We start from the raw sequence: 26,916 nt of genomic DNA, 5'->3' as shown, positions 1-26,916 counted from the left end.
TTTTTTTTTTTAATGCCAGCAGTAAAGATGCTGACCGGCAGGATTACAGGGGATCAAACAGCATGAACAAATTACACAGCGAGTGTTAATAATTTCTTGATCTCTTTTCTATTTTTAAACCTCTTACTTTGCAACGTGTTTTATTTTTTTACCCCTTACTTATTTCGTTAACCACTTGCCGACCGCACACTCATAACGTGCGTCGGCAAAGTGGCAGCTGCAGGACCAGCGACGCAGTACTGCGTCGCCAGCTGCAGCCTAATTAATCAGGAAGCAGCCGCTCGTACGAGCGGCTGCTTCCTGTCAAATCACGGCGGGGGGCTCCGTGAATAGCCTGCGGGCCGCCGATGGCGGCTCGCAGGCTAGATGTAAACACAAGCGGAAATAATCCGCTTTGTTTACATTTGTACGGCGCTGCTGCGCAGCAGCGCGGTAAGGCAGATCGGCGATCCCCGGCCAATCAGCGGCCGGGGATCGCCGCCATGTGACAGGAGACAGCCTGTCACTGGCTGCACAGGACGGATAGCGTCCTGTGCAGCCCGCTTACCAAAGGGGGCCAGGTAGGAGAGGGAGGGGGAGCATTTCGCCGCGGAGGGGGGCTTTGAGGTGCCCCCCCCGCCAGCCACTCGCAGGCAGCAGAGATCAGACCCCCCCAGCACATCATCCCCATAGGGGGGAAAAAAGGGGGGCAATCTGATCTCCCTGCCTGCACCCTGATCTGTGCTGGGGGCTGCAGAGCCCACCCAGCACAGATCAATCAAACTAGCGCTGGTCCTTAAGGGGGGGTAAAGGGTGGGTCCTCAAGTGGTTAAAGGACATCGGAGGTGGAAAAAAAAAATTGTATCTATGCTCCTCCAATAAGTTTTTTTTTTTTTAGTTTTTCATTGCCTCTGCTCAATGACTCCTTTGTTGAAATATGCCAGAATTCAAATCCTATGAGTTATTAACCCTTTTATATCTCTTTTCTGCTCTCAGAAGCCTTTTACTGACAGGAAAGTGTTTTATAGCTGTAATTACTTATCAGTGAGGGTTACGCTATAGTCTGACCCAGACAGAAACTGTCACTTGCATACCTGACTTTCAGACAGAGAAAGAAAAAAAGGAACGCAGCGTGTGCGTGCGTGTGTGCGTGCGTGTGTGCGTGCGTGCGTGTGTGCGTGCGTGTGTGCGTGCGTGTGTGCGTGCGTGCGTGGCACTGTACATACTCATGTCTATCTCATCATGTCACAATGTCACTTCGGTAGTCCTTTAAAGTTCTTTTGTCAGACACCTTATGGTGTCATCACTGATACCTCGCCAGGTTAATTTCAGAAGCTTGCGTAGGATTGTCACGTTCTTATTGTCTTAATGTATAAATGTGCATAATTTTACTGTTGCCGTGGGATTGATGTGGCCTCCAGTAGGGCATTGTATATGATTTCTGTTATTATAACCGATATTCCCATGGCCAGCAGCATCCAGTGCGATCCAGTTTTGTTCTATTCAGTCCAGCCGATGACTTTCCTCATCACTGAGCTCACATTATTAAAATGCAGACACATGGAAGAGAATGCGCCTGGTTTTATCCCCGGTTTTTGCCGCGGGCTTAGTAGGCGGGAAGGCGTCTGTGTGACAGGAAATCACAGGAGTCACATCGGGCAGACAGGAAAGACGGGGAGATTCTGCAGTCCGGGAGCCCTGCCATGCACGTGTGTGCTGCGAATACCTGCCAGGCAAGTCACTGAAGGGTAACTAACTCCATCGGATCTTCACTCACACCCTTCTTCAGCTTCAATGCGATCTGAAGGCTAATGTTCAGCTCTAATGTCCTGATCACCTGGAAGAACATCTCGGTCACGCCCGTCCTGAGAACGCCAGAGGGGACTCCATATGAGAAGACTTTATCTGTTTCCTGTGGCCTTGATCTGTCTGTTTTTAATAAGAACCACAGAATTCTGAGGGCTTCAATTCAACTTGAGTAGCTGATTATCTTCTGCTGGGCCTTCCGAAAGCTGAGAGTCAACTCCAGAAACTCATCGACCGAGGAAAATTCTGTCATCTTCCAAACTTGATGTCAGAGTGATTTGAACTTCTGATGAATCGTTCATCTTGTCAGAGCAGAGAACCGTTGTAGAAGCTCACAAACCCGTCGGTGCGAAGGTAGTTTACATTCTCTTGTTAACCCGTAGTCTGCCGAAGACGTCTTTAGATGTTTCATAATTGCTGTCTCTGTGTAGCGGAGGGCTAAAGACGTTTTCCGACAACACTACTTCTGCTGGTCGCTGATGTCTTCAGACACTGTGGAATTTCGGCATCTATGACGTCTTAAAGTGTTTTTTGTTTCTCACTTTTCTATTTTTGTTTTCTCCTTTTTGATTTTTGGAATGAAGGTATGATTGGACTTATGGATGTTGTCGCTCTAGTATTTCTTTATATGGTTTATTGCTTTATACTTCACTCTAAGGAGTCGTGGGTTAGATCACTCTCTGCAGTTGGCTAGAGATATGCAAATAAGTCGATGCAGAATTATGTGACTGTTGTTGGAAATCTATGTGGCTTGAAAATGGACCAATCCTGTGCCTCCGGGATTGGATTAGCCCATGTACAAGCGGCATAGATTTACACCATATTTACCATAATTCTGTATCAAATTTCAATTATTTGCCCTCAAACACAATCTCTGCTGTCTAATGTGGATAATGGCAGATGTAGAGCTTGTCAGAACATTCAGTCACCAGTATGCTGAAATAGCCAGCTCAGGAGAGTAGCTTTTATAAAAAATAGCTGTCAGTCTGGCTTAAAGGATCAGGTACCCTCATTCTTCATTGTTTTTATAGATGATCTGATACAGAGTCGCCCATGTGTGTCCGAACTCTGGTAGCTCTTTTTAGCAGCAATCCGCTGTTATCTTTAGAAACCATGACCACATGGACGGCCAAGCTAACTAGTCACTGTTCTATCTGCTTGTCTGTACTCAGGATTTAGGTGTTCTTAACTTGTATGTATTTTAACTTTTTGGGGATTTTTTAGTAAGTGTTCCAAAGGAAAATACCATGTTCTTGCTTTTCTCTACTAGGACAAGGCAGTATCTGATAAGAAGAAGATGAATTTGGCTACAAAGTCTGCAGCAGTTGGAAAAGTGGTCTCCAAACTAACGAGTCCTTCACTGAACAAAACGCCTGCTCCGGTCACCACGCCATTGATTAAAGCTGAGGTAGATGGGAGCGATTCCTCGGATAGTGAGGAGGAGGCGCCACAGGTGAAAGCTGCCCCAGTACAGGGTAAGTCTTATTGATAGACAGCGCTCCGCGTTTATAAACAGTTCACCACTAAACACCCCACCGGGGATTAAACTCACCTAGTGTATTTGACCACTGCTAGATTGGTCAAAGATCGCTGTATGGATGTCCCGCAGCAGGCTCCCAGGATGCCTCCTTCGCTTCCTCTTGGATTGTAGGTGTTAAAGGGGCACTATGCCGAAAAAATGTAAAATTTAAAATATGTGCAAACATATACAAATAAGAAGTACGTTTTTTTCTCAGGGATTTATTTTCAAAAACACCTAGTGAATGGCAGTTGCTCCGTCCAACTGCCAATAAAAACTGTCTAGCGAGCAGGGAAGCTGGCCAGCATCATTGTTTTCGCGAAAAAAGTAGGCAGTTAAAAAATGTGACAGATGACAGGTTTTGGGCCAGTCCATCTTTTTAAGGGGAATTCTCAGGGATTTCTTTGTTTTCAACAGCATTTCCTGAACAACAGTTTAACTGCCAAAATAGCAAGATACCAGCCGGCCTCCCTAATCACTTGCACACTATTATGTCAGTTAGATTTTGCAACTGTTGTTCAGGAAATGCTGTTGAAAACAAAGAAAGCCCTGAGAATCCCCCTTAAAAAGATGGACTGGCCCAAAACCTGTCATCTGTCACATTTTTTAACTGCCTACTTTTTTCGCGAAATAACTCCTTTAAATCCTTATTATGCAATATCTTTATAAAGCATAAAAGCCCTGCTGAGAATCCCCTATGAAGAGATGGATTAGTCCAAAACCTGTCACTTTTGTCAGATTTCTACTACTTACTGTAAGTGACAGCAACATAGCAGAAAAGTTATTTATGGCTCATTTTACTCTGGAAAAAAATGTATTTCTTATTTGGTTGTGTTTGCACATATTTAAAATTTTACAATTATTTGCCATAGCGCCCCTTTAAGTGGAATCTTCATTCATTGTAACCTCATAAGAGACATACTCGCATAGCGTAATTCCATTTGGTTAAAAAACTTGTTTATTATAAAAGCGCACTCACATGTAGTTTATAGGTAACAAAGGCGTTGAGTATTATGGGCTCTCCCTGTTGCCTCCCGGGCAGACTAGCTGCTTCACCTCATTCTCGCCGCTCTCTTAACCTCCTTGCCGTTCTAAAAAATCCGGCAAGGAGGCAGCGCCGCACTTTTTTTAAATTTTTTTTTTTTTTTAAATCATGTAGCGAGCCCAGGGCTCGCTACATGATAGCCGCTGAGCGGCGGCATCCCCCCACCCACTCCGATCGCCTTCGGCGATCAGAGTATGCAGGAAATCCCGTTGAAAACCATGGCGACCGGGCGGGATGACGTCATGGACGTCGTGACGTCAAAGGGAATCCCGATCCGCCCCTTAGCGCTGCCTGGCACTGATTGGCCAGGCTGCGCAGGGGTCTGGAGCGGCTCGGCGAATCGGCGGGTAGCGGCGGCGATCGCATACTACACGCAGCTACCAAAGTGCTAGATGCGTGTAGGAAAATAAATATTATGCAAATCGGCCCAGCGGGGCCTGAGAAATCCTCCTGCGCAGGTTACCCCGAACTGAGTTCGGGATAACCGGCAAGGAGGTTAAAGGGAAATTCCAAGCAAAATAAAAATATGAGTTTCACTTACCGGGGGCTTCTCCCAGCCCCATGCAGCCATCCTGTGCCCTCGTAGTCACTCACTGCTGCTCCAGTCCCCCACTGGCAGCTTGCCGACCTCGGAGGTCGGCGGGACTCATTGCGTACATTTTTACGCATTCCCGCTAGTGCAGGAACATTAACACATACATTTTTATGCGTTAGTGTTGCAGCGTGTAAAAATGTACACATTGAACCAGTAACGCTTAAAAATGTATGTGTTAATGTTCCTGCACTAGCGGGAATGTGTAAAAATGTACGCAATGCGGCCCGCAGACCTCCGAGGTCGGCAAGCTGCCAGCAGGGGACTGGAGCAGCAGTGAGTGACTAGGAGGGCACAGGATGTCTGCATGGGGCTGGGAGAAGCCCCAGGTAAGTGAAACTCATTTTTTTTATTTTGCTTGGACCTTCCCTTTAAATCACGCCAGACACTTCCCGAACGTCCGTTAGGCTCAATCCATGCCGGATGGAGGACAGACCTCTCATCCGTGGATCCAGCAGATAGTCGTGATAATCCACGCCTGATGTCGACGACAGACCTCTCATCCGTGGATTCCGCAGATAGTCATGTGATAATCCATGCCTGATGTGGAGGACAGACCTCTCATCCGTGGATCCAGCAGATAGTCATGTGATATTCCACGCCTGATGTGGAGGACAGATCTCTCATCCGTGGATCCAGCAGATAGTCATGTGATAATCCACGCCTGATGTGGAGGACAGACCTCTCATCAGTGGATGCAGCAGATAGTCATGTGACAATCCACGCCTGATGTGGAGGACAGACCTCTCATCCGTGGATCCAGCAGATAGTCATGTGATAATCCACGCCTGATGTGGAGGACAGACCTCTCATCCGTGGATCCAGCAGATAGTCATGTGATAATCCACGCCTGATGTGGAGGACAGACCTCTCATCCGTGGATCCAGCAGATAGTCATGTGATATTCCACGCCTGATGTGGAGGACAGACCTCTCATCCGTGGATCCAGCAGATAGTCATGTGATAATCCACGCCTGATGTGGAGGACAGACCTCTCATCCGTGGATCCAGCAGATAGTCATGTGATAATCCACGCCTGATGTGAAGGACAGACCTCTCATCCGTGGATCCAGCAGATAGTCATGTGATAATCCACGCCTGATGTGGAGGACAGACCTCTCATCTGTGGATTCAGCAGATAGTCATGTGATATTCCACGCCTGATGTGGAGGACAGACCTCTCATCCGTGGATCCAGCAGATAGTCATGTGATAATCCACGCCTGATGTGGAGGACAGACCTCTCATCCGTGGATCCAGCAGATAGTCATGTGATAATCCACGCCTGATGTGGAGGACAGACCTCTCATTCGTGGATCCAGCAGATAGTCATGTGATAATCCACGCCTGATGTGGACAGACCTCTCATCCGTGGATCCAGCAGATAGTCATGTGATATTCCACACCTGATGTGGAGGACAGACCTCTCATCCGTGGATTCAGCAGATAGTCATGTGATAATCCACGCCTGATGTGGAGGACAGACCTCTCATCCGTGGATTCAGCAGATAGTCATGTGATAATCCACGCCTGATGTGGAGGACAGACCTCTCATCCGTGGATCCAGCAGATAGTCATGTGATATTCCACGCCTGATGTGAAGGACAGACCTCTCATCCGTGGATCCAGCAGATAGTCATGTGATAATCCACGCCTGATGTGAAGGACAGACCTCTCATCCGTGGATCCAGCAGATAGTCATGTGATAATCCACGCCTGATGTGGAGGACAGACCTCTCATCTGTGGATTCAGCAGATAGTCATGTGATATTCCACGCCTGATGTGGAGGACAGACCTCTCATCCGTGGATCCAGCAGATAGTCATGTGATAATCCACGCCTGATGTGGAGGACAGACCTCTCATCCGTGGATCCAGCAGATAGTCATGTGATAATCCACGCCTGATGTGGAGGACAGATCTCTCATCCGTGGATCCAGCAGATAGTCATGTGATAATCCACGCCTGATGTGAAGGACAGACCTCTCATTCGTGGATCCAGCAGACAGCAGATAGTCATGTGATAACCCACGCCTGATGTGGACAGACCTCTTATCCGTGGATCCAGCAGATAGTCATGTGATAATCCACGCCTGATGTGGACAGACCTCTCATCCGTGGATCCAGCAGATAGTCCTGTGATATTCCACGCCTGATGTGAAGGACAGACCTCTCATCCGTGGATCCAGCAGATAGTCATGTGATAATCCACGCCTGATGTGGAGGACAGACCTCTCATCTGTGGATTCAGCAGATAGTCATGTGATATTCCACGCCTGATGTGGAGGACAGACCTCTCATCCGTGGATCCAGCAGATAGTCATGTGATATTCCACGCCTGATGTGGAGGACAGATCTCTCATCCGTGGATCCAGCAGATAGTCATGTGATAATCCACGCCTGATGTGGAGGACAGATCTCTCATCCGTGGATCCAGCAGATAGTCATGTGATATTCCACGCCTGATGTGGAGGACAGATCTCTCATCCATGGATCCAGCAGATAGTCCTGTGATAATCCACGCCTGATGTGGAGGACAGACCTCTCATCTGTGGATTCAGCGGATAGTCATGTGATAATCCACGCCTGATGTGGAGGACAGACCTCTCATCCGTGGATCCAGCAGATAGTCATGTGATAATCCACGCCTGATGTGGAGGACAGACCTCTCATCCGTGGATCCAGCAGATAGTCATGTGATAATCCACGCCTGATGTGGAGGACAGATCTCTCATCCGTGGATCCAGCAGATAGTCATGTGATAATCCACGCCTGATGTGGAGGACAGACCTCTCATCCGTGGATCCAGCAGATAGTCATGTGATAATCCACGCCTGATGTGGAGGACAGACCTCTCATCTGTGGATCCAGCAGATAGTCATGTGATATTCCACGCCTGATGTGGAGGACAGACCTCTCATCCGTGGATCCAGCAGATAGTCATGCGATAATCCACACCTGATGGAGGACAGACCTCTCATCCGTGGATCCAGCAGATAGTCATGTGATATTCCACGCCTGATGTGGAGGACAGATCTCTCATCCGTGGATCCAGCAGATAGTCATGTGATATTCCACGCCTGATGTGGAGGACAGACCTCTCATCCGTGGATCCAGCAGATAGTCATGCGATAATCCACACCTGATGGAGGACAGACCTCTCATCCGTGGATCCAGCAGATAGTCATGTGATATTCCACGCCTGATGTGGAGGACAGATCTCTCATCCGTGGATCCAGCAGATAGTCATGTGATAATCCACGCCTGATGTGGAGGACAGACCCCTCATCCATGGATCCAGCAGATAGTCATGTGATAATCCACGCCTGATGTGGACAGACCTCTCATCCATGGATCCAGCAGATAGTCATGTGATAAGCCACGTCTGATGTGGAGGACAGACCTCTCATCCATGGATCTAGCAGATAGTCATGTGATAATCCACACCTGATGGAGGACAGACCTTTCATCCGTGGATCCAGCAGATAGTCATGTGATAATCCACGCCTGATGTGGAGGACAGACCTCTCATCCGTGGATCCAGCAGATAGTCATGTGATATTCCACGCCTGATGTGGAGGACAGATCTCTCATCCGTGGATCCAGCAGATAGTCATGTGATAATCCACGCCTGATGTGGAGGACAGATCTCTCATCCGTGGATCCAGCAGATAGTCATGTGATAATCCACGCCTGATGTGGAGGACAGACCTCTCATCCGTGGATCCAGCAGATAGTCATGTGATATTCCACGCCTGATGTGGAGGACAGATCTCTCATCCGTGGATCCAGCAGATAGTCATGTGATAATCCACGCCTGATGTGGAGGACAGATCTCTCATCCGTGGATCCAGCAGATAGTCATGTGATAATCCACGTCTGACGTGGATGTGTATAAATCGCTCAATGGAATTGCACTTTAAATATAAATGGATGAAATTTTTTCTTTTCTCTTTGTACCCGCAGCTCTCAATGCAAAGCCCGCAGCAGCTGCAGAGTGCAGCAGTGGCAGTTCTTCCAGCTCAGAGTCTGAAGCCGAGACTGCGAAGCCAGTAAGTCCTACCGATCAATATATATCTGTTGTGTGGAGTGACTGTATTGTGTTTACCCCTCTGTTGGACACCCACAATTCCAGCACAAACCAGCATTTAAGGAGACTCTGAAGTCTAATAAAATGTGGGTTTTTATTTTAAAAATTTCTTTATTATCATTGCCCTAACTAAAACGCTGCATCCCAGCGGCTGAACACGAAATTCCCCCAAACTCCCCGGGGCACATTGCGGGGAGCGCTTCCGTGAGGAGACAGAGCTTTTGGCTGCAGCTCTGCCTCTACACGTGTCCATCAGCGCTGATCGCCACCTCTCCCCGCCCCTCTCAGTCTTCTTTCACTGAGAGCGGCGGGGGAGAGGCGGAGATGCGCACGGATTGACGCACATGGTGGCAGAGCTGCAGCTGAAAGCTCTGCCTCCCTCGGCAGCAAAATCCACGACTAGGAAAGTCGTGTATTTTTGCTGCGGAGTTTGGGGTGATGTAGTTAGTGTGCAGCCGCGGGGATGCAGCGTTTTAGTTAGGGCAATGATGTTAGAGAGATTTTTAAAATAAAAACCTGAATTTTATGAGACTTCAGAGTCTCTTTAAAGTATAGGTGTACATATAAAGCACACCTGCCAAAGTGTCCACCCCACCTAACCCCCAAACACCACCGCCATTGTTACCTGCTCCTCCATCTGCACCAGCGAGCACCAAAGGCCCAATAATTCCAAAGAGGCAGTACTTTTATTGCTTGTGTATTTTGCCTAACGTATGTTTCGCTGCATATCGTGGCTTCTTCAGAAGCCAGAAATGTTTCTACATCTCATTCATCTCCAGCCGCAGCAGGATACAACATCGTCTTCATACATATAACATTGGGTGCTGGAGCTATGGTGTTGAATGGCTGATAGACTCATAAAAGAGACCTGGAATTTTAGTGGTATTAACCACTTCCCCTCCTCTGGGATGAGTATCTACATCCCTGCAAAATCCCTCCTCGGCTTTCAGGGGCGTAGATACTTTTCTCTTGCCGCCGCGCGCTCCCGCTCGCTCCCGCGCTCATCCACTCCGCCGATCATTAGAGGGGAGATCAATGACTGGGAACGCAGTTCCCATTCATTAAAGTGGATCCGAGAAACTTTTACTCATTGCATAATTGTGCCCCTTTCATATAGTTTATAGGGCATTCCTCAAGCCAAATACTTTTTTTGGTTTGTTTTAATACTCTAATTCCCTATTAACTAAACAAGCCTCGCCCACAGCTTTTCAGAGAGCCTTGGCATTTTCAGACTGTAGCGAGGGCTTATGGGAGCTCAGTCTGGGCAGGGGGAGGAGGAGGTTACTAGCCATTGATTTCAGAGGAGGAGAGGGGACTGATTTTACACACAGGCAAGCTGATAGCATCTCCAGCCCTCAGCCTGTGGCAATGTGACAAACAGAACATGGCTGCTGTCGTATCACAGGAATAAATAATCACAAACTTCTGAAGCTGTTTGCAGCTAGATATGCTGTGTAAACTATCTAAACGTTAGATAAGATATATAGACAAGTTACTTGTTATAGTTAGTTTTTTTTTATCTCGCATCCACTTTAAGTCCCCGTATCAATGAGATACCTGCGGTCATTGTAACAAACTGCATTACACATGCACGCATTACTACCTGTTCGCCTAATAGAAGTACATGACAGGAAGAAAATGTGAGGACATCTTGTGGCCAAATAGTAAAATTACACCTACATACAGTATAACTTTTGCTTAAAAAAAAAGTTACCTTAGTGACTGAACTTTTTAAATATGTATGTCAAGAGGGTATATTACTGTTATTTTTTAAAGTATGGGCTTGAAATAAGTGATAGACGCAAAACTGAAAAAATGCACCTTTATTTCCAACTAAAATATTGGCACCATACATTGTATTAGGGAAAAATGTAAACGTCACAATAACCGGGACAATTGGGCAAATAAAACATTGTACTGTGGATAAAACCCACACATTTTATTTAAAACTATAATGGCCGAAAACGGAGAAATTCTCTTTTTTTTTTTTTTTTTTTTTTGCCTTATTGTTCACATTAAAATGCATAAAAAAATAAAATAATTCTTAGCAAAAGGTACCACCCACAGAAAGCCTAATTGGTGGCAAAAAAAACAAGTAGTAGATAATTTCATTGTGATAAATACTGATAAAGTTATTGGCAGATGAATGGACGCAGCACTGAAATGTAAAAATTGCTTTGGTTCACAGATGAAAAACTAACTATAACAAGTAACTTGTCTATCAATGTTATCTTAAGTTTAGACAGCAAATCTAGCTGCAAACAGCTGCAACAGTAGATGATTATTTCTTCCTGTGATACAATGAGAGCAGCCATGATCTGCTTGTCATTACACACAGGCAATTTGCTCTGCATCTCCAGCCCGCAGCCTGTGAAAACTTCACTCCCCTCTCCTCCTCCCTCCTCCCCTCTGCCTCTGAAATCCCTGGCTAGTAACACTTCCTCCTGCCCAGACTGAGCTCCCATAAGCCCTTGCTACATGGGTCTGAGAGTGCCAAGGCTCTCTGGAGGAGCTGTGGGCGAGGCTTGTTTAGTTTATAGGGAATTAGAGCATTAAAACAAAATAAGTATTTGGCTTGAGGAATGCCCTATAAACTATATGTAAGGGGCACAATTTAAGGGGAAACTCCTTGGAGGTGAAGTGGCTAATGCCAGAATTTTCTGTTTAATGGTCTCCTCTAGAAGGGGAGTTGTATTTCGGTGTGGTACCCACTCACCATCTAGATGCTCCAGGCCCTTCCAATTCATGCATAATACATACAAACATTGTACAGCCAGTTTTCTTTACTGTGTTTAAAAAGTTATGGATTCATTAAAATTACACAGTTGATTGAGGGAAGTCACAAAGTGGTATCCCCCCCCCCCCCCCCCCCACACACACACACACACTGCTATATAACAGTAAGCCAAAAGCTGCTGTTGGAAGGTGTGTTTTGGTGTTTCTCATTTGTGGGCTTGTTAAAAAAAAATATATATAATTTTGTTTCTAATTAAAGGCTGTCCCCAGTAAGACAACGCCAGCTGGCCAAGTCTCGTCCAACAAAGCCACATCCAATGGCAAAGCAAAGGCCAGCGAGAGTGACGAGAGCAGCGATGAAACCGATATCGATAAGCCGGTGAGATCTTCAGCTTTTTAGATTGGACACGTGATGTGAATCTGCGCCGGCCATCATGGACGGTTGGGGGGGGGGGGGGGTTTCGGTTGGCTGGTATGGGGGTGTTGTGGCAGCGGTGTGTGCTGGTCTACTGAGGCCCGGACCCGGTAACCATTAGCAATTACCACCATTTACCTATTTTTCTTACATTTGATTCCGCTGCATCCTTGCCTAATATTGCATTTTTTCATTCACCCCTTTCCTCACTATTTGCTCTCATCTATTAGTTATCATTTCTTTTCTCCTTATGAGGCTCTGTTTCCATTACCACGTGTGGCCAGCAGGAGGGGACAGAGTAATGTCCGCGGTGGTCCGGCTGGAGCTGGGGCAGGACATGTGCTTCCCCATGGGCTGTATGGGGGAACGCGTCTGCCTGCACGGAATTATCCCGGAACGCACAGATCTCGCGGATGCGTTGTAGCGTGTGTGAACGGCTTCTAGTTCACAGTTCGCTGTCCGATTAGCGATGTGCGGAAAACTGACAACAAATATCCAGTCTCTGCTTTAGTGGGAACACAGCCTGACCATTCTGTAGCTACGTTGTGCTGATGTATTGTGCTGCGGTCTATGTACAGTTACCTCCCCTTTTCTTTTTAACATATCTGCCAGGATGTTGTCTGATACTTCTTTATGCCTATATATAACACAAAATGTCCCTCGTTACTGAATCAGATAAAAATTAACTTTTATTGGTCAATATAAAATGTGGACTGACTGACACTACACATACTCAAAAGTACTGTCGGGCCTACTGCGTCAATAATAGAGAGGTCACAAAGTAACCCTGGCCCTCTGACAATACAGCTAAATTATTAAAATCACACAACCCCCACCAAATAACCCGACATGTTTCACTCCAAAACGGAGCTTTTTCAAGGGTGAAGTGACATAAAAGTGCAATTAGTGATTAAAGTGCTAATTTACATAATTATACAGATACAGAGTATGGCCTATAGGCTCATAACATCATAGCAGCCAAAAATGTTATGATGTTATGAGCCTATAGGCCATACTCTGTATCTGTATAATTATGTAAATTAGCACTTTAATCACTAATTGCACTTTTATGTCACTTCACCCTTGAAAAAGCTCCGTTTTAGAGTGAAACATGTCGGGTTATTTGGTGGGGGTTGTGTGATTTTAATAATTTAGCTGTATTGTCAGAGGGCCAGGGTTACTTTGTGACCTCTCTATTATTGACGCAGTAGGCCCGACAGTACTTTTGAGTGTGTAGTGTCAGTCAGTCCACATTTTATATTGACCAATAAAAGTTAATTTTTATCTGATTCAGTAACGAGGGACATTTTGTGTTATATATACTTGTATTTCAGGCTTGTTGCGTTTTGTTGACTTCTTTATGCCCTAAGCCATCAAACAACTATACGTTGTATTTATACTGTATTATGTACCATTTGGTGCTACATGCACCTATTTATTCAATGCACAGTCCGGCTACATGAAATATGCACCCTTGGACTTTATTATTGTGTTATATTGCTTATTCATTGAGGTTGGGATCAGAGATTTGTTGCATGAGATTGGACCCTTGTCCTTTAGTATAGCAAACTTCAACACCTTATGAAAGGTTGTCTCTGTATGACCTGACATTGTCTTCCTCTGTATATGTAATGCCAGCCATCATCTCTGAAGACAAAGCCTGCGGCCGCGCCAGCTGCCGGTAAGGGTAAGAAGCAGGCAGCACCACCAGTTGCCGGTAAGGGCAAGAAGCAGGCAGCAACGGCAGCACCACCAGTTGCCACTAAGGGTAAGAAGCAGGCGGCACTGGCAGCACCACCGGTTGAGGTGAAAAGCAGTTCAGAGAGCAGTGACACTGAAGATGAGGAGCCAGTCAAACCGGTAAGATGTGATAATTTGCTGTATTATACAGTGTACTGTTATCTACATCTCTGAACTGCTGCTTCTTAAAATTTAGCACCATTTATCGTTAACCATTTTTTTACTTTATTTTCTCTGATTGTGTTAGGTGCTGACACTGGCAGTAAAAACAAGCAAAGTGCAGCAACAGCCTGCAGTCCCATCTCCGGCTAAAGCTTCAAAACGGAAAACTGTGTCCAAAGCCAGCGCTATCATAGAGAAGTCTAAACCACCTCCAGCTGCAGCAGTGACAGAAGAGAGCAGCGAGGACTCCGACAGTGAGGAGGAGGAGGAGGTGAGTATGAATGTGACTACAAGGGACAGGAAACACGGAGCGGAAACACTGAGCGGTCACACTGAGGGACAGGAAACACTGAGCGGTCACACTGAGGGACAGGAAACGCTGAGCGGTCACACTGAGGGGCAGGAAACGCTGAGCGGTCACACTGAGGGGCAGGAAACGCTGAGCGGTCACACTGAGGGACAGGAAACGCTGAGCGGTCACACTGAGGGATAGGAAACGCTTAGCGGTCACACTGAGGGATAGGAAACGCTGAGCGGTCACACTGAGGGACAGGAAACATTGAGCGGTCACACTGAGGGACAGGAAACATTGAGCGGTCACACTGAGGGACAGGAAACGCTGAGTGGTCACACTGAGGGACAGGAAACGCTGAGTGGTCACACTGAGGGACAGGAAACGCTGAGCGGTCACACTGAGGGACAGGAAACGCTGAGCGGTCACACTGAGGGACAGGAAACATTGAGTGGTCACACCTGCAACCTTTGCCTTTCTTTGTGTTCACAGGTGAAGACACCAACCCCTAAACCTGCAGCCGCTCCCACTGTCCAGAAGGCAAAGGGGAAGAGCCAAACCCCAACCGTTGTGCCCGAACCAAAGGCAAAGAGCAGTTCAGAGAGCAGCGAGTCGGACAGTGAAGAGGAGCCAATAAAAGAGGTATGAATGGCCAGATACTCGTGTGAAACCAGCAGATACACCCAACACTTTCTATACCTAGTGGGATCTGTCTTTAGCACGTCAAGGCCAGTCTATAACTGACCTCCATACACTACTGGTGGCTGCTGTCTCTCCCAACACAAACCATAAGCTCATCCACAATGGGACGCAGGGTGGTGGTGGGGGGGGGGGTGTCCTTTGAAAACCAGTATATCAGCCACCCAATCTACAGAATGTGTAGGGTGATAAGTTGGGGGCGAGGTCTTTTCACTACGGCCATATTTCTTAGTGGCCATAAGTGCAGAAGAGGTAGGACAAGGGCTCTGTTGGATCTGTTGGAGTAGCTGTATTATTTACCTTTTGTTCTTCCTAATCTGACCAGAAATCGGCCCCAGTTGTTCAGTCCTCTCAGCCAAAATCTCCCTCTGTGGCTGCTAAACAGACACCACTGGCAGCCAAAGCCAAGAACCCAGTAAAGGTCCAACCGGCAGCAGATGAGACCTCGGAGGAGGAGTCTGACAGTGAGGAGGAAACGGCTGTTAAGGTGTGTAACAGAAGTGTCCCCTGAGCTGCTGTATATAAGTAAAGCTGAACTGTAGGGTCCCATACAATGGTAGCAGTATTTAGATACTGAATCCTCAGAAATGATGTGCTTACTGTGCCATTTGTGTTTGTAGTAATCAGAAGGATCTTGCATTATAGCGTTTTCTCCTTCTTATGAAGTATGTGCTCTCCTCTGAGGATCCATTGATTGGCCACAGCACATGACATGGATAACTTTAATACATCTGAAACATTGGCACCAGTCAAGGGGCTGGAAATATAAGTTAACAGTTAAAGGTGAGGTGTTGGGAGCAGGAAAGGTTGGCATTAACCAGAGTTTGGCTTTAACCAGAGCCAAACTGTGATAGCCAAGTGACCAGGCCTGAGTATCTACAAAACATTGTGTGTGACAAAGACAGCTGTAGGTCTGGGAGATCAAGCGACCACTACATGAGCATGTGGGGGAAGGACCGTTGCAACTTGGCCTTGAGTTCTGATGATGGTCACTCTCTAAAAAGATGATTTATGTAAGAACAAAGAACCTCCCCCCGCCAACTCTAGTGAGTGGTGGAACAGAACATATAATATAGAAAGAAAAATAAGCATTAGTCTTCTAGAAGGTTGCTTGAAATTCAACACTTTTAATGGATGAAAGCACTAAGATACAGACAACTTGTTTCGCAGTACCAGACCGCTTCTTTGGGTTATTAGAATGTGCTTTGCAGTAGACTGCATGAGTGCGTTTTCTTTCTCTAAGGTAGGGTCAACCATTATCTTTTTTTAAATGGTTTTTAAATCTTTTAAGAATTTTTAGGGCGCCTCTATCACTGGTCTAATAAACAGAGCCTTCTTTAGAAGAAGCAAAGTTGACTATTGCATATTATTCTACTTCTTTATTTTCCCTTCTGTGCAGACGCAGGCCACACTTCTGGCAACCCAGAAAACAAGTTCATCTGAAGGAGTAATAGCCCCGCAAGCAGGAGAGGAGAGTTCAGAGGAAGATTCGGACAGTGAGGAAGAGCCTGCAGCTAAGGTGATTATAGGCAGTGTGTGTTGCTAAGGTGATTATAGGCAGTGTGTGTGTTGCTAAGGTGATTATAGGCAGTGTGTGTTGCTAAGGTGTCTATAGGCAGTGTGTGTTGCTAAGGTGTCTATAGGCAGTGTGTGTGTGTTGCTAAGGTGATTATAGGCAGTGTGTGTGGCTAAGGTGTCTATAGGCAGTGTGTGTTGCTAAGGTGATTATAGGCAGTGTGTGTTGCTAAGGTGTCTATAGGCAGTGTGTTGTTAAGGTGTCTATAGGCAGTGTGTGTGTTGCTAAGGTGATTATAGGCAGTGTGTGTTGCTAAGGTGTCTATAGGCAGTGTGTGTTGCTAAGGTGTCTATAGGCAGTGTGTGTTGCTAAGGTGTCTATAGGCAGTGTGTGTGGCTAAGGTGTCTATAGGCAGTGTGTGTTGCTAAGGTGTCTATAGGCAGTGTGTTGTTAAGGTGTCTATAGGCAGTGTGTGTTGCTAAGGTGTCTATAGGCAGTGTGTGTTGCTAAGGTGTCTATAGGCAGTGTGTGTTGCTAAGGTGTCTATAGGCAGTGTGTGTTGCTAAGGTGTCTATAGGCAGTGTGTGTGGCTAAGGTGTCTATAGGCAGTGTGTGTTGCTAAGGTGTCTATAGGCAGTGTGTGTTGCTAAGGTGTCTATAGGCAGTGTGTGTTGCTAAGGTGTCTATAGGCAGTGTGTGTTGCTAAGGTGTCTATAGGCAGTGTGTGTTGCTAAGGTGTCTATAGGCAGTGTGTGTTGCTAAGGTGTCTATAGGCAGTGTGTGTTGCTAAGGTGTCTATAGGCAGTGTGTGTTGGTAAGGTGTCTATAGGCAGTGTGTGTGTTGCTAAGGTGATTATAGGCAGTGTGTGTTGCTAAGGTGATTATAGGCAGTGTGTGTTGCTAAGGTGTCTATAGGCAGTGTTGCTAAGGTGTCTATAGGCAGTGTGTGTTGCTAACGTGTCTATAGACAGTGTGTGTTGCTAAGGTGTCTATAGGCAGTGTGTGTTGCTAAGGTGTCTATAGGCAGTGTGTGTTGCTAAGGTGTCTATAGGCAGTGTGTGTTGCTAAGGTGTCTATAGGCAGTGTGTGTTGCTAAGGTGTCTATAGGCAGTGTGTGTTGCTAAGGTGTCTATAGGCAGTGTGTGTTGCTAAGGTGTCTATAGGCAGTGTGTGTTGCGAAGGTGTCTATAGGCAGTGTGTGTTGCTAAGGTGTCTATAGACAGTGTGTGTTGGTAAGGTGTTTTTCCCAGAGCGTCCCTGGGACAGCACCCCTCCTCTGAGACTTGTCTCCCCTCCCAATTCTGGACAGGAAGCTATTAAACAAATTTGCATAATGGACAGCAGTACATGTATAAATACAAGCCACTTACAATGATCCTCAGTTGTTTTTCCTGTCCCGGACAGGAGCGGATGGAGGGGTCTCTGTGCTCCCATGTCAGGTGGCAGGTGCAGCGTGTGGGGCAGGCAATGACGGGCTGAGCAGGGGACTCAGTGTGCTATGCGCCCAGCGTGGTGGAGGCTTCTCCTTGGAGTGCGGAAGTTTTATGGACGGCAGAGCGCTAACCGGAAGTTCCGGCGGAAGCGCGATGACGTCATGTGCAGGCGTCCCACATGACTGGTCACATGATCAGGCCTGATTGCAGGCCCGCAGCGGTGATCATTACGGCGATTGGCTGCTGGACACAGAGGCAGCTGCTGGCAATTAAGGAGGAGGAGGGTAAGATTTAAAAAAGATCTGTTGTTTGTCCATGACTCAATGCTGTTTGGTGGATCATGGAGGACGCCGCAGGCCTTTCCTCACTGCAATCTGCAGGGACTGGCTCTGAACCCTCTCTGGTGAGACATTGTTTGTGTTTCTGCGGAATATGCTGTTTAGGTTACACTGAGGGGACTGATAGTTTTTTTCTTATCTATATATTTCAGCCTAAACTTCCAAAAGCTGACAAAGATAAGGAAAAGGATAAGTCATCTCAGTCCACTCTGAGTAAACACTCATCATCCTCCAAAGAAAAACGATGTGCTATCTGCAATAATCGCATATCCTCATCTGCTCCTTCATCTAAGAAATTATGTCAGTATTGTACAGATAAAGTTGTCAAGGATGAATCCCCAGTAGTTTTCAAAGACTTAATGGGATGGATGCGCTCGGAAATGTCTTCAGCCATAAAAGAAATTAAGGATTCTGCTATAGCATCATCCTCATCAGCTGTAGCAGATCCTATGGAAGACATTCCCCCTTTGGAGGGCACTTCCCCTATGGAGGGCACTTCGGCCATTTCTGATGTCACTGTCCCTATACCTTCCCTATCTGTTCCTAAGAGAAAGAGGGGAGAGGATTCAGAGGAGTCAGAAAATTCTGGGGAGGAGGGTGAAATATCTTCCTTTGAAGAGATTTCCGCTGAGGATACATCTGATAGACCAGACAAAGGGCAGAAATTTGCTTTTTCTCCAGACCTAATGAAGAATCTGTTATCTGATATGCATACGGCTATGGGTATTACAGTTGAACAGAGGACTTTGACACCCTTGGATCAGATGTACGAAGGTTTGTCAGATCCCCAGTCCAGTTTTATCCCAGTTCATTCTTCTCTAAAAAATATGATTAAGAAGGAGTGGGATGAACCTGAAAAGAGAGCCTTTTGGCCTCGGTCATTAAATCGTAGATACCCGTTTTGTGCGGAGGACCAGAAATTCTGGGGTTCATCTCCCAAGCTTGACCCATCTTTTTCCAGGGTGTCAAAGAAAACAGATTTGCAGTTCGAAAATTTTGGAAACTTAAAGGATCCAATTGACAAAAAAGCGGATAATCTCCTCAGAAGAGCATGGGAGTCCTCATCACTAACTTTTAAACCTGCAGTAGCTTCAACAGCAGTGGGTAGGTCCCTGAAATACTGGTTGATGGAAACACAGGACAAGATTGCTTCTGGTGTTCCTAGGGAGGAGATATTGAAGGACTTTCCAAAACTATTCAATTCCACCAATTATCTCACTGATGCAGCAGATGATACGGTGAAGTTGACAGCCAGGACCACGGCTTTAGTAAATTCTGCTAGACGTGGTATATGGGTAAAGACGTGGCAGGGAGATAACTCTTCCCGCTCTAAATTATGTAGTCTACCTTGTGAGGGGGAATTTCTTTTTGGCTCTAAGTTAGAGCAGACTTTGGAAAGAACTGCTGATGCTAAAAAGAATTTTCCTGTTAAAAGGAGGACCTTTCCACCCAAACGCTCCTTTCGTTCCTCTAAACCTGAACAAGACCCCAAGACTTCATCGAGAAAGAGATGGGGTCCAAGTAGGCCTCAGAAAGCCAAATCAAATTTTGCCCATACCTCCCAGCAAAATAAACAATGACGTCAGGATCCCGGTGGGGGGAAGACTGGCCCATTTTTACGAGCAGTGGCTCCTTCTTCCTCAAAATCTCTGGTTACAGAAAATTGTGTTAGAAGGGTATGCCATAGAATTTCAGTATCCCCCCCCCTCGAAGGTTCTGGGTAAATCAAAGGCCAAAGACAGAGATTCAAACAATGGCATTACAAAACGAAGTGACTATGTTACTACAAAAAAAAAAAGAGTTATCAGAGAGGTCCCATCATGCCAGAGGGGTCAGGGATATTATTCACCGGTTTTTCTTGTAAAAAAAGCCTCAGGGGGAGTTCCGCTTCATCCTCAATCTGAAAGGGTTGAACAAGGCCGTAAAATATCGAAGATTCAGGATGGACAATATCACCTCTGTCATAAGTCTGTTACAGAAGGATTGCTTCCTGGCATCATTGGATCTCAAGGACGCCTATCTACACATCCCGATAGAGCTACAGTCTCAGCAGTTCCTAAGGTTTGCCATCAGCATTCAGGAAGAGGTAAGGCACTTCCAGTTTAACGCTTTACCTTTTGGATTAGCCTCGGCTCCTTGGTTGTTCACAAAGGTCATGTCCGAGGTCTTAGCTGTTTTGAGGAAAAGATCTATTAATGTTTTGGCCTACCTGGATGATCTTTTGTTTTGGGGTGACTCAGTAAATTCCTTGAAAATCCAGATTAATTCAGCTCTGGAATTGCTCCAATCTCTAGGATGGCTTATTAACTGGTCTAAATCATCTATTCAACCTAAACAGACTATGGAATATTTAGGTTTTGTTATTTCTACTTGTGATGAGAAAGTGTTTTTGCCTCAGAGAAAGATAACTGCTATTCTTAATACTGTTCTTTCTTTTCAGACCACAGGTGCCATTACGCTAAGAAGGGCTATGTCGGTTCTAGGCCTTCTAACCTCCTCCTTCCCTGCAGTCCAGTGGGGACAACTCCATTCAAGAATACTGCAAAATTGGATCCTAAAGAATTGGAACAGAAAGGTGACGTCCTCAGAAAGAAGATTGCTAATTCCTTTCAGAGTAAAGGCAGCTCTCAGCTGGTGGCAGAATCCAGTTCGTCTGTCCGAAGGTCGACCGTGGTTTTTTCCAGTCGAAAAAATCATGACAACAGACGCCAGCTCCTGGGGATGGGGGGCTCATATAGACTCACTACCAGCACAGGGTCAGTGGTCCACTTTGACGAAAGGAAGATCGTCAAACAGCAGAGAGTTACAGGCAGTATGGATGGGCCTACTTCACTTTTGCAATTACATCAGCCACTGTCATGTTCTAGTACGTTCAGACAACGCCAGTGTAGTGGCGTACATCAACAGGCAAGGAGGAACGAAAAGTCATCTTTTATGGTCTCAGACCTCAAAAATCCTATTGTGGGCGGAGAAAAATCTAAAATCCATCAGAGCAGTGCATCTGAGGGGTATAAACAATTATCTTGCGGATTACCTAAGCAGATCGGCTCTAAAGCAGGACGAGTGGACCCTGAACTCGGAGGTTTTCCAGGAGATCTGCATGACATGGGCACATCCAGAAGTGGATCTATTTGCAAGGAGGAGCAACGCAAGGTGTCAACTCTTTTGTTCCCTATGGCCCCAGGACAGGCCATGGGCGATAGATGCCTTTTCGATAGATTGGAGCATCAGACTAATGTATGCTTTTCCCCCTCTATCCCAGATCCCGAAGGTTCTCAGCAAGATTTGTCGAGACAGGGCTCGATTAATTCTGATAGTTCCATTTTGGCCGAAAAGACCGTGGTTCAGTCTATTACAGAGGTTATCGATCAGTCCTCCGTTGCTTTTACCTCAACGTCCGGATCTATTGCAGCAGGGGCCAGTTTTTCATCCAAATCTTCAGCAGATGCGTCTCTCTGCATGGAACCTGAGTGGAACATTTTGAAGTCTAAGGGGTTTTCAGATGGTCTTTCGGAAACCTTGATTCAAAGTCGAAAGAAAGTGACAAGAGTAATTTATCAGAAGGCCTGGCGAGTCTATAATAGCTGGTGTTTGGAGAGATCTATGAATGTTCATTTATCGACATCAGTTTTAGAATTCCTGCAGGCAGGGTTTGAAAAAGGACTGAGTATTAGTACATTAAAAGTTCAGACAGCGGCAATCAGTGTTTTCCTACAAAGAAGACTAGCCCAGGAGGAGTTCATTCTTCGTTTTTTTCAGGCAATTAGGAGGTTACGTCCAGTGTTGGTTCCGAGAACCCCGTCTTGGGATTTAAACATAGTCTTACAGGCTATGTGTGGTCCTCCCTTTGAACCAATTGACCAAGTTTCGGAAAAATTGTTATCCTTGAAGATGGCATTTCTTCTTGCGATTACTTCGGCAAGAAGGGTAGGAGAGTTACAGGCTTTGTCAATTAAGCCTCCCTACTGTATTATTTCAGAAGACAAGGTTACTTTGAGGCCAGATATTGCCTTCCTTCCAAAAGTAGTTTCAACTTTTCACAGAACTCAGGAGATATTTCTTCCTTCATTTTGTGAGAGAGTCTAATGAAAAAGAGAAACAGCTTCATTGTCTGGATGTCAGAAGGTGTCTACTTCAGTACTTGGAGAGGTCTAAATCATGGAGGAAGACAGATGCTTTGTTCATCCTGTTTGCTGGAAAGAATAGGGGGCTCCGTGCATCAAAGCCAACTATTGCTAGATGGATAAGACAGGCTATTCTAATGGCATATCAATCACAGGGTAAGGTCCTTCCAACATCTGTCAAAGCTCATTCTACAAGAAGTGTCGCAACCTCATGGGCAGAGAGGGCTGGAGCTTCCATCGAGCAGATTTGTAGAGCGGCTACCTGGTCCAGCCAGAACACATTTGTAAAACATTACAGACTAAATTTATTATCAAGTGGTGATCTAGCCTTTGGTAGAAAAGTTCTACAGGCAGTAGTCCCACCCTAATGAGAATCTTGTTTATCGTCTCAGAGGAGGGGTGCTGTCCCAGGGACGCTCTGGGAAAGACCACACTTACCTTCGGTAAGGTCTTTTCCAGTAGTCCAGGGGACAGCACCCCTACTTCCCACCCTATGTGGGAAACTATTAAGAAGAAATTTTGCAAGCATCGTATGGTGAGTCCGGGTCATCTTTGTTATTACTGAGGATCATTGTAAGTGGCTTGTATTTATACATGTACTGCTGTCCATTATGCAAATTTGTTTAATAGCTTCCTGTCCAGAATTGGGAGGGGAGACAAGTCTCAGAGGAGGGGTGCTGTCCCCTGGACTACTGGAAAAGACCTTACCGAAGGTAAGTGTGGTCTTTTTGTAGGCAGTGTGTGTTGCTAAGGTGTCTATAGGCAGTGTGTGTTGCTATGGTGTCTATAGGCAGTGTGTCCTCTTCTCTTTTGTCTTCAGTATTTATTCAGTCGCTGTGCTGTAATACTCCCAGGCAAATCTCAGATATCACCCAATTATGTATCCAGTAATATTTAGGAGCATTTTATACACCGGTGATACAAGTGACGCTGAGGCAGCTGAAGTAACATGAACCAGTTACTGATAGCCACACTGTTATGGATATTAAAGAGGCCCTGTAGTGACATATAGTAGAATGTGTAAATTATTATTGAGGATACCCATTTTTATGGTCATTTTCCTGGTTTTGGCATCAGAAGCACATTTGGAGCTGCCACCCCTGTCTCCCACCTGCCTGGGCGTACTACAATACAAGCGCAAGTCCCAGTGTGCTCCGAGCATGTTCATGAGAGAACGTATACAGCCCCAGGCTGGGCTCTCCATCTCCTCTACACAGGAGCACCCCTCATTCAGGGATTGCACTTGTTTTATGGCGCCCACCAGGGACAGCTCAGACCGTGTTTTACATTTGGCCCCTCATGTGACTGAGCGTGACAGCCCTGCTCTCGGGGTTATTAGATCATGTGACTGAGCGTGACGGCTGTGCTCTCGGGGTTATTAGATCATGTGACTGAGCGTGACAGCTGTGCTCTCGGGGTTATTAGATCATGTGACTGAGCGTGACAGCCCTGCTCTCGGGGTTATTAGATCATGTGACTGAGTGTGACAGCCCTGCTCTCTGTTATTAGATCATGTGGCTGAGCGTGACCGCTGTGCTCTCGGGGTTATTAGATCATGTGACTGAGCGTGACAGCCGTGCTCTCGGGGTTATTAGATCATGTGACTGAGCGTGACGGCTGTGCTCTCGGGGTTATTAGAACATGTGACTGAGCGTGACAGCCCTGCTCTGGGGGTTATTAGATCATGTGACTGAGCGTGACAACTGTGCTCTCGGGGTTATTAGATCATGTGACTGAGCGTGACAGCCCTGCTCTCGGGGTTATTAGAACATGTGACTGAGCGTGACAGCCCTGCTCTGGGGGTTATTAGATCATGTGACTGAGCGTGACAGCTGTGCTCTCGGGGTTATTAGATCATGTGACTGAGCGTGACAGCTGTGCTCTCGGGGTTATTAGATCATGTGACTGAGCGTGACAGCCCTGCTCTCGGGGTTATTAGATCATGTGACTGAGTGTGACAGCCCTGCTCTCTGTTATTAGATCATGTGGCTGAGCGTGACCGCTGTGCTCTCGGGGTTATTAGATCATGTGACTGAGCGTGACGGCTGTGCTCTCGGGGTTATTAGATCATGTGACTGAGCGTGACAGCTGTGCTCTCGGGGTTATTAGATCATGTGACTGAGCGTGACAGCTGTGCTCTCGGGGTTATTAGATCATGTGACTGAGCGTGACAGCTGTGCTCTCGGGGTTATTAGATCATGTGACTGAGCGTGACAGCTGTGCTCTCGGGGTTATTAGAACATGTGACTGAGCGTGACAGCCCTGCTCTGGGGGTTATTAGATCATGTGACTGAGCGTGACAGCTGTGCTCTCGGGGTTATTAGATCATGTGACTGAGCGTGACAGCTGTGCTCTCGGGGTTATTAGATCATGTGACTGAGCGTGACAGCTGTGCTCTCGGGGTTATTAGATCATGTGGCTGAGCGTGACAGCTGTGCTCTCGGGGTTATTAGATCATGTGACTGAGCGTGACAGCTGTGCTCTCGGGGTTATTAGATCATGTGACTGAGCGTGACAGCCCTGCTCTCGGGGTTATTAGAACATGTGACTGAGCGTGACGGCTGTGCTCTCGGGGTTATTAGATCATGTGACTGAGCGTGACAGCTGTGCTCTCGGGGTTATTAGATCATGTGACTGAGCGTGACAGCTGTGCTCTCTGTGTTATTAGATCATGTGACTGAGCGTGACGGCTGTGCTCTCGGGGTTATTAGATCATGTGACTGAGCGTGACAGCTGTGCTCTCGGGGTTATTAGATCATGTGACTGAGCGTGACAGCTGTGCTCTCTGTGTTATTAGATCATGTGACTGAGCGTGACGGCTGTGCTCTCGGGGTTATTAGATCATGTGACTGAGCGTGACAGCTGTGCTCTCGGGGTTATTAGATCATGTGACTGAGCGTGACCGCTGTGCTCTCGGGGTTATTAGATCATGTGACTGAGCGTGACAGCTGTGCTCTCGGGGTTATTAGATCATGTGACTGAGCGTGACAGCCCTGCTCTCGGGGTTATTAGATCATGTGACTGAGCGTGACAGCTGTGCTCTCGGGGTTATTAGATCATGTGACTGAGCGTGACAGCTGTGCTCTCGGGGTTATTAGATCATGTGACTGAGCGTGACTGCTGTGCTCTATGTGTTATTAGATCATGTGACTGAGCGTGACAGCTGTGCTCTCGGGGTTATTAGATCATGTGACTGAGCGTGACAGCTGTGCTCTCGGGGTTATTAGATCATGTGACTGAGCGTGACAGCCCTGCTCTCGGGGTTATTAGATCATGTGACTGAGCGTGACAGCTGTGCTCTCGGGGTTATTAGATCATGTGACTGAGCGTGACAGCTGTGCTCTCAGGGTTATTAGATCATGTGACTGAGCGTGACAGCTGTGCTCTCGGGGTTATTAGAACATGTGACTGAGCGTGACAGCTGTGCTCTCGGGGTTATTAGAACATGTGACTGAGCGTGACAGCTGTGCTCTCGGGGTTATTAGATCATGTGACTGAGCGTGACAGCTGTGCTCTCGGGGTTATTAGATCATGTGGCTGAGCGTGACAGCTGTGCTCTCGGGGTTATTAGATCATGTGACTGAGCGTGACAGCTGTGCTCTCGGGGTTATTAGATCATGTGACTGAGCGTGACAGCCCTGCTCTCGGGGTTATTAGATCATGTGGCTGAGCGTGACCGCTGTGCTCTCGGGGTTATTAGAACATGTGACTGAGCGTGACAGCTGTGCTCTCGGGGTTATTAGAACATGTGACTGAGCGTGACAGCTGTGCTCTCGGGGTTATTAGAACATGTGACTGAGCGTGACGGCTGTGCTCTCGGGGTTATTAGATCATGTGACTGAGCGTGACAGCTGTGCTCTCGGGGTTATTAGATCATGTGGCTGAGCGTGACAGCTGTGCTCTCGGGGTTATTAGAACATGTGACTGAGCGTGACGGCTGTGCTCTCGGGGTTATTAGATCATGTGACTGAGCGTGACAGCTGTGCTCTCGGGGTTATTAGATCATGTGACTGAGCGTGACGGCTGTGCTCTCGGGGTTATTAGATCATGTGACTGAGCGTGACAGCTGTGCTCTCTGTGTTATTAGATCATGTGACTGAGCGTGACAGCTGTGCTCTCTGGGTTATTAGATCATGTGACTGAGCGTGACGGCTGTGCTCTCGGGGTTATTAGATCATGTGACTGAGCGTGACAGCCCTGCTCTCGGGGTTATTAGATCATGTGACTGAGCGTGACAGCTGTGCTCTCGGGGTTATTAGATCATGTGACTGAGCGTGACAGCTGTGCTCTCGGGGTTATTAGATCATGTGACTGAGCGTGACAGCTGTGCTCTCGGGGTTATTAGAACATGTGACTGAGCGTGACGGCTGTGCTCTCGGGGTTATTAGATCATGTGACTGAGCGTGACAGCCCTGCTCTCGGGGTTATTAGA

The 26,916-nt window shown here is 46.7% G+C and overlaps 1 protein-coding gene across 5 annotated transcripts in view; it reads left to right on the top strand.

Annotated features, from left to right (window-relative positions):
• Positions 1-26,916, top strand: part of TCOF1 (treacle ribosome biogenesis factor 1) — a 120,968-nt gene that overhangs the window by 19,785 nt on the left and 74,267 nt on the right. For 3 of the 5 annotated variants that reach the window (XM_068278412.1, XM_068278415.1, XM_068278411.1), the window contains exons 5-12: positions 3,056-3,260; positions 8,906-8,991; positions 12,025-12,144; positions 13,819-14,040; positions 14,168-14,353; positions 14,867-15,016; positions 15,399-15,560; positions 16,473-16,592. In XM_068278412.1, the coding sequence (XP_068134513.1) occupies positions 3,056-3,260; positions 8,906-8,991; positions 12,025-12,144; positions 13,819-14,040; positions 14,168-14,353; positions 14,867-15,016; positions 15,399-15,560; positions 16,473-16,592 (1,251 nt within the window). Of the gene's footprint in view, positions 1-1,641; positions 2,140-3,055; positions 3,261-8,905; positions 8,992-12,024; positions 12,145-13,818; positions 14,041-14,167; positions 14,354-14,866; positions 15,017-15,398; positions 15,561-16,472; positions 16,593-26,916 lie in introns of those variants that run through there. The other 2 variants (XM_068278416.1, XM_068278413.1) reach the window with 2 other exon arrangements.

The sequence above is a fragment of the Hyperolius riggenbachi genome, chromosome 3 (assembly GCF_040937935.1).
Source record: "Hyperolius riggenbachi isolate aHypRig1 chromosome 3, aHypRig1.pri, whole genome shotgun sequence".
NCBI classification, from domain to species: domain Eukaryota; kingdom Metazoa; phylum Chordata; class Amphibia; order Anura; family Hyperoliidae; genus Hyperolius; species Hyperolius riggenbachi.
Note: the sequence above shows the minus strand (reverse complement) of the source record. Positions and strands in the feature narration are given on the sequence as shown.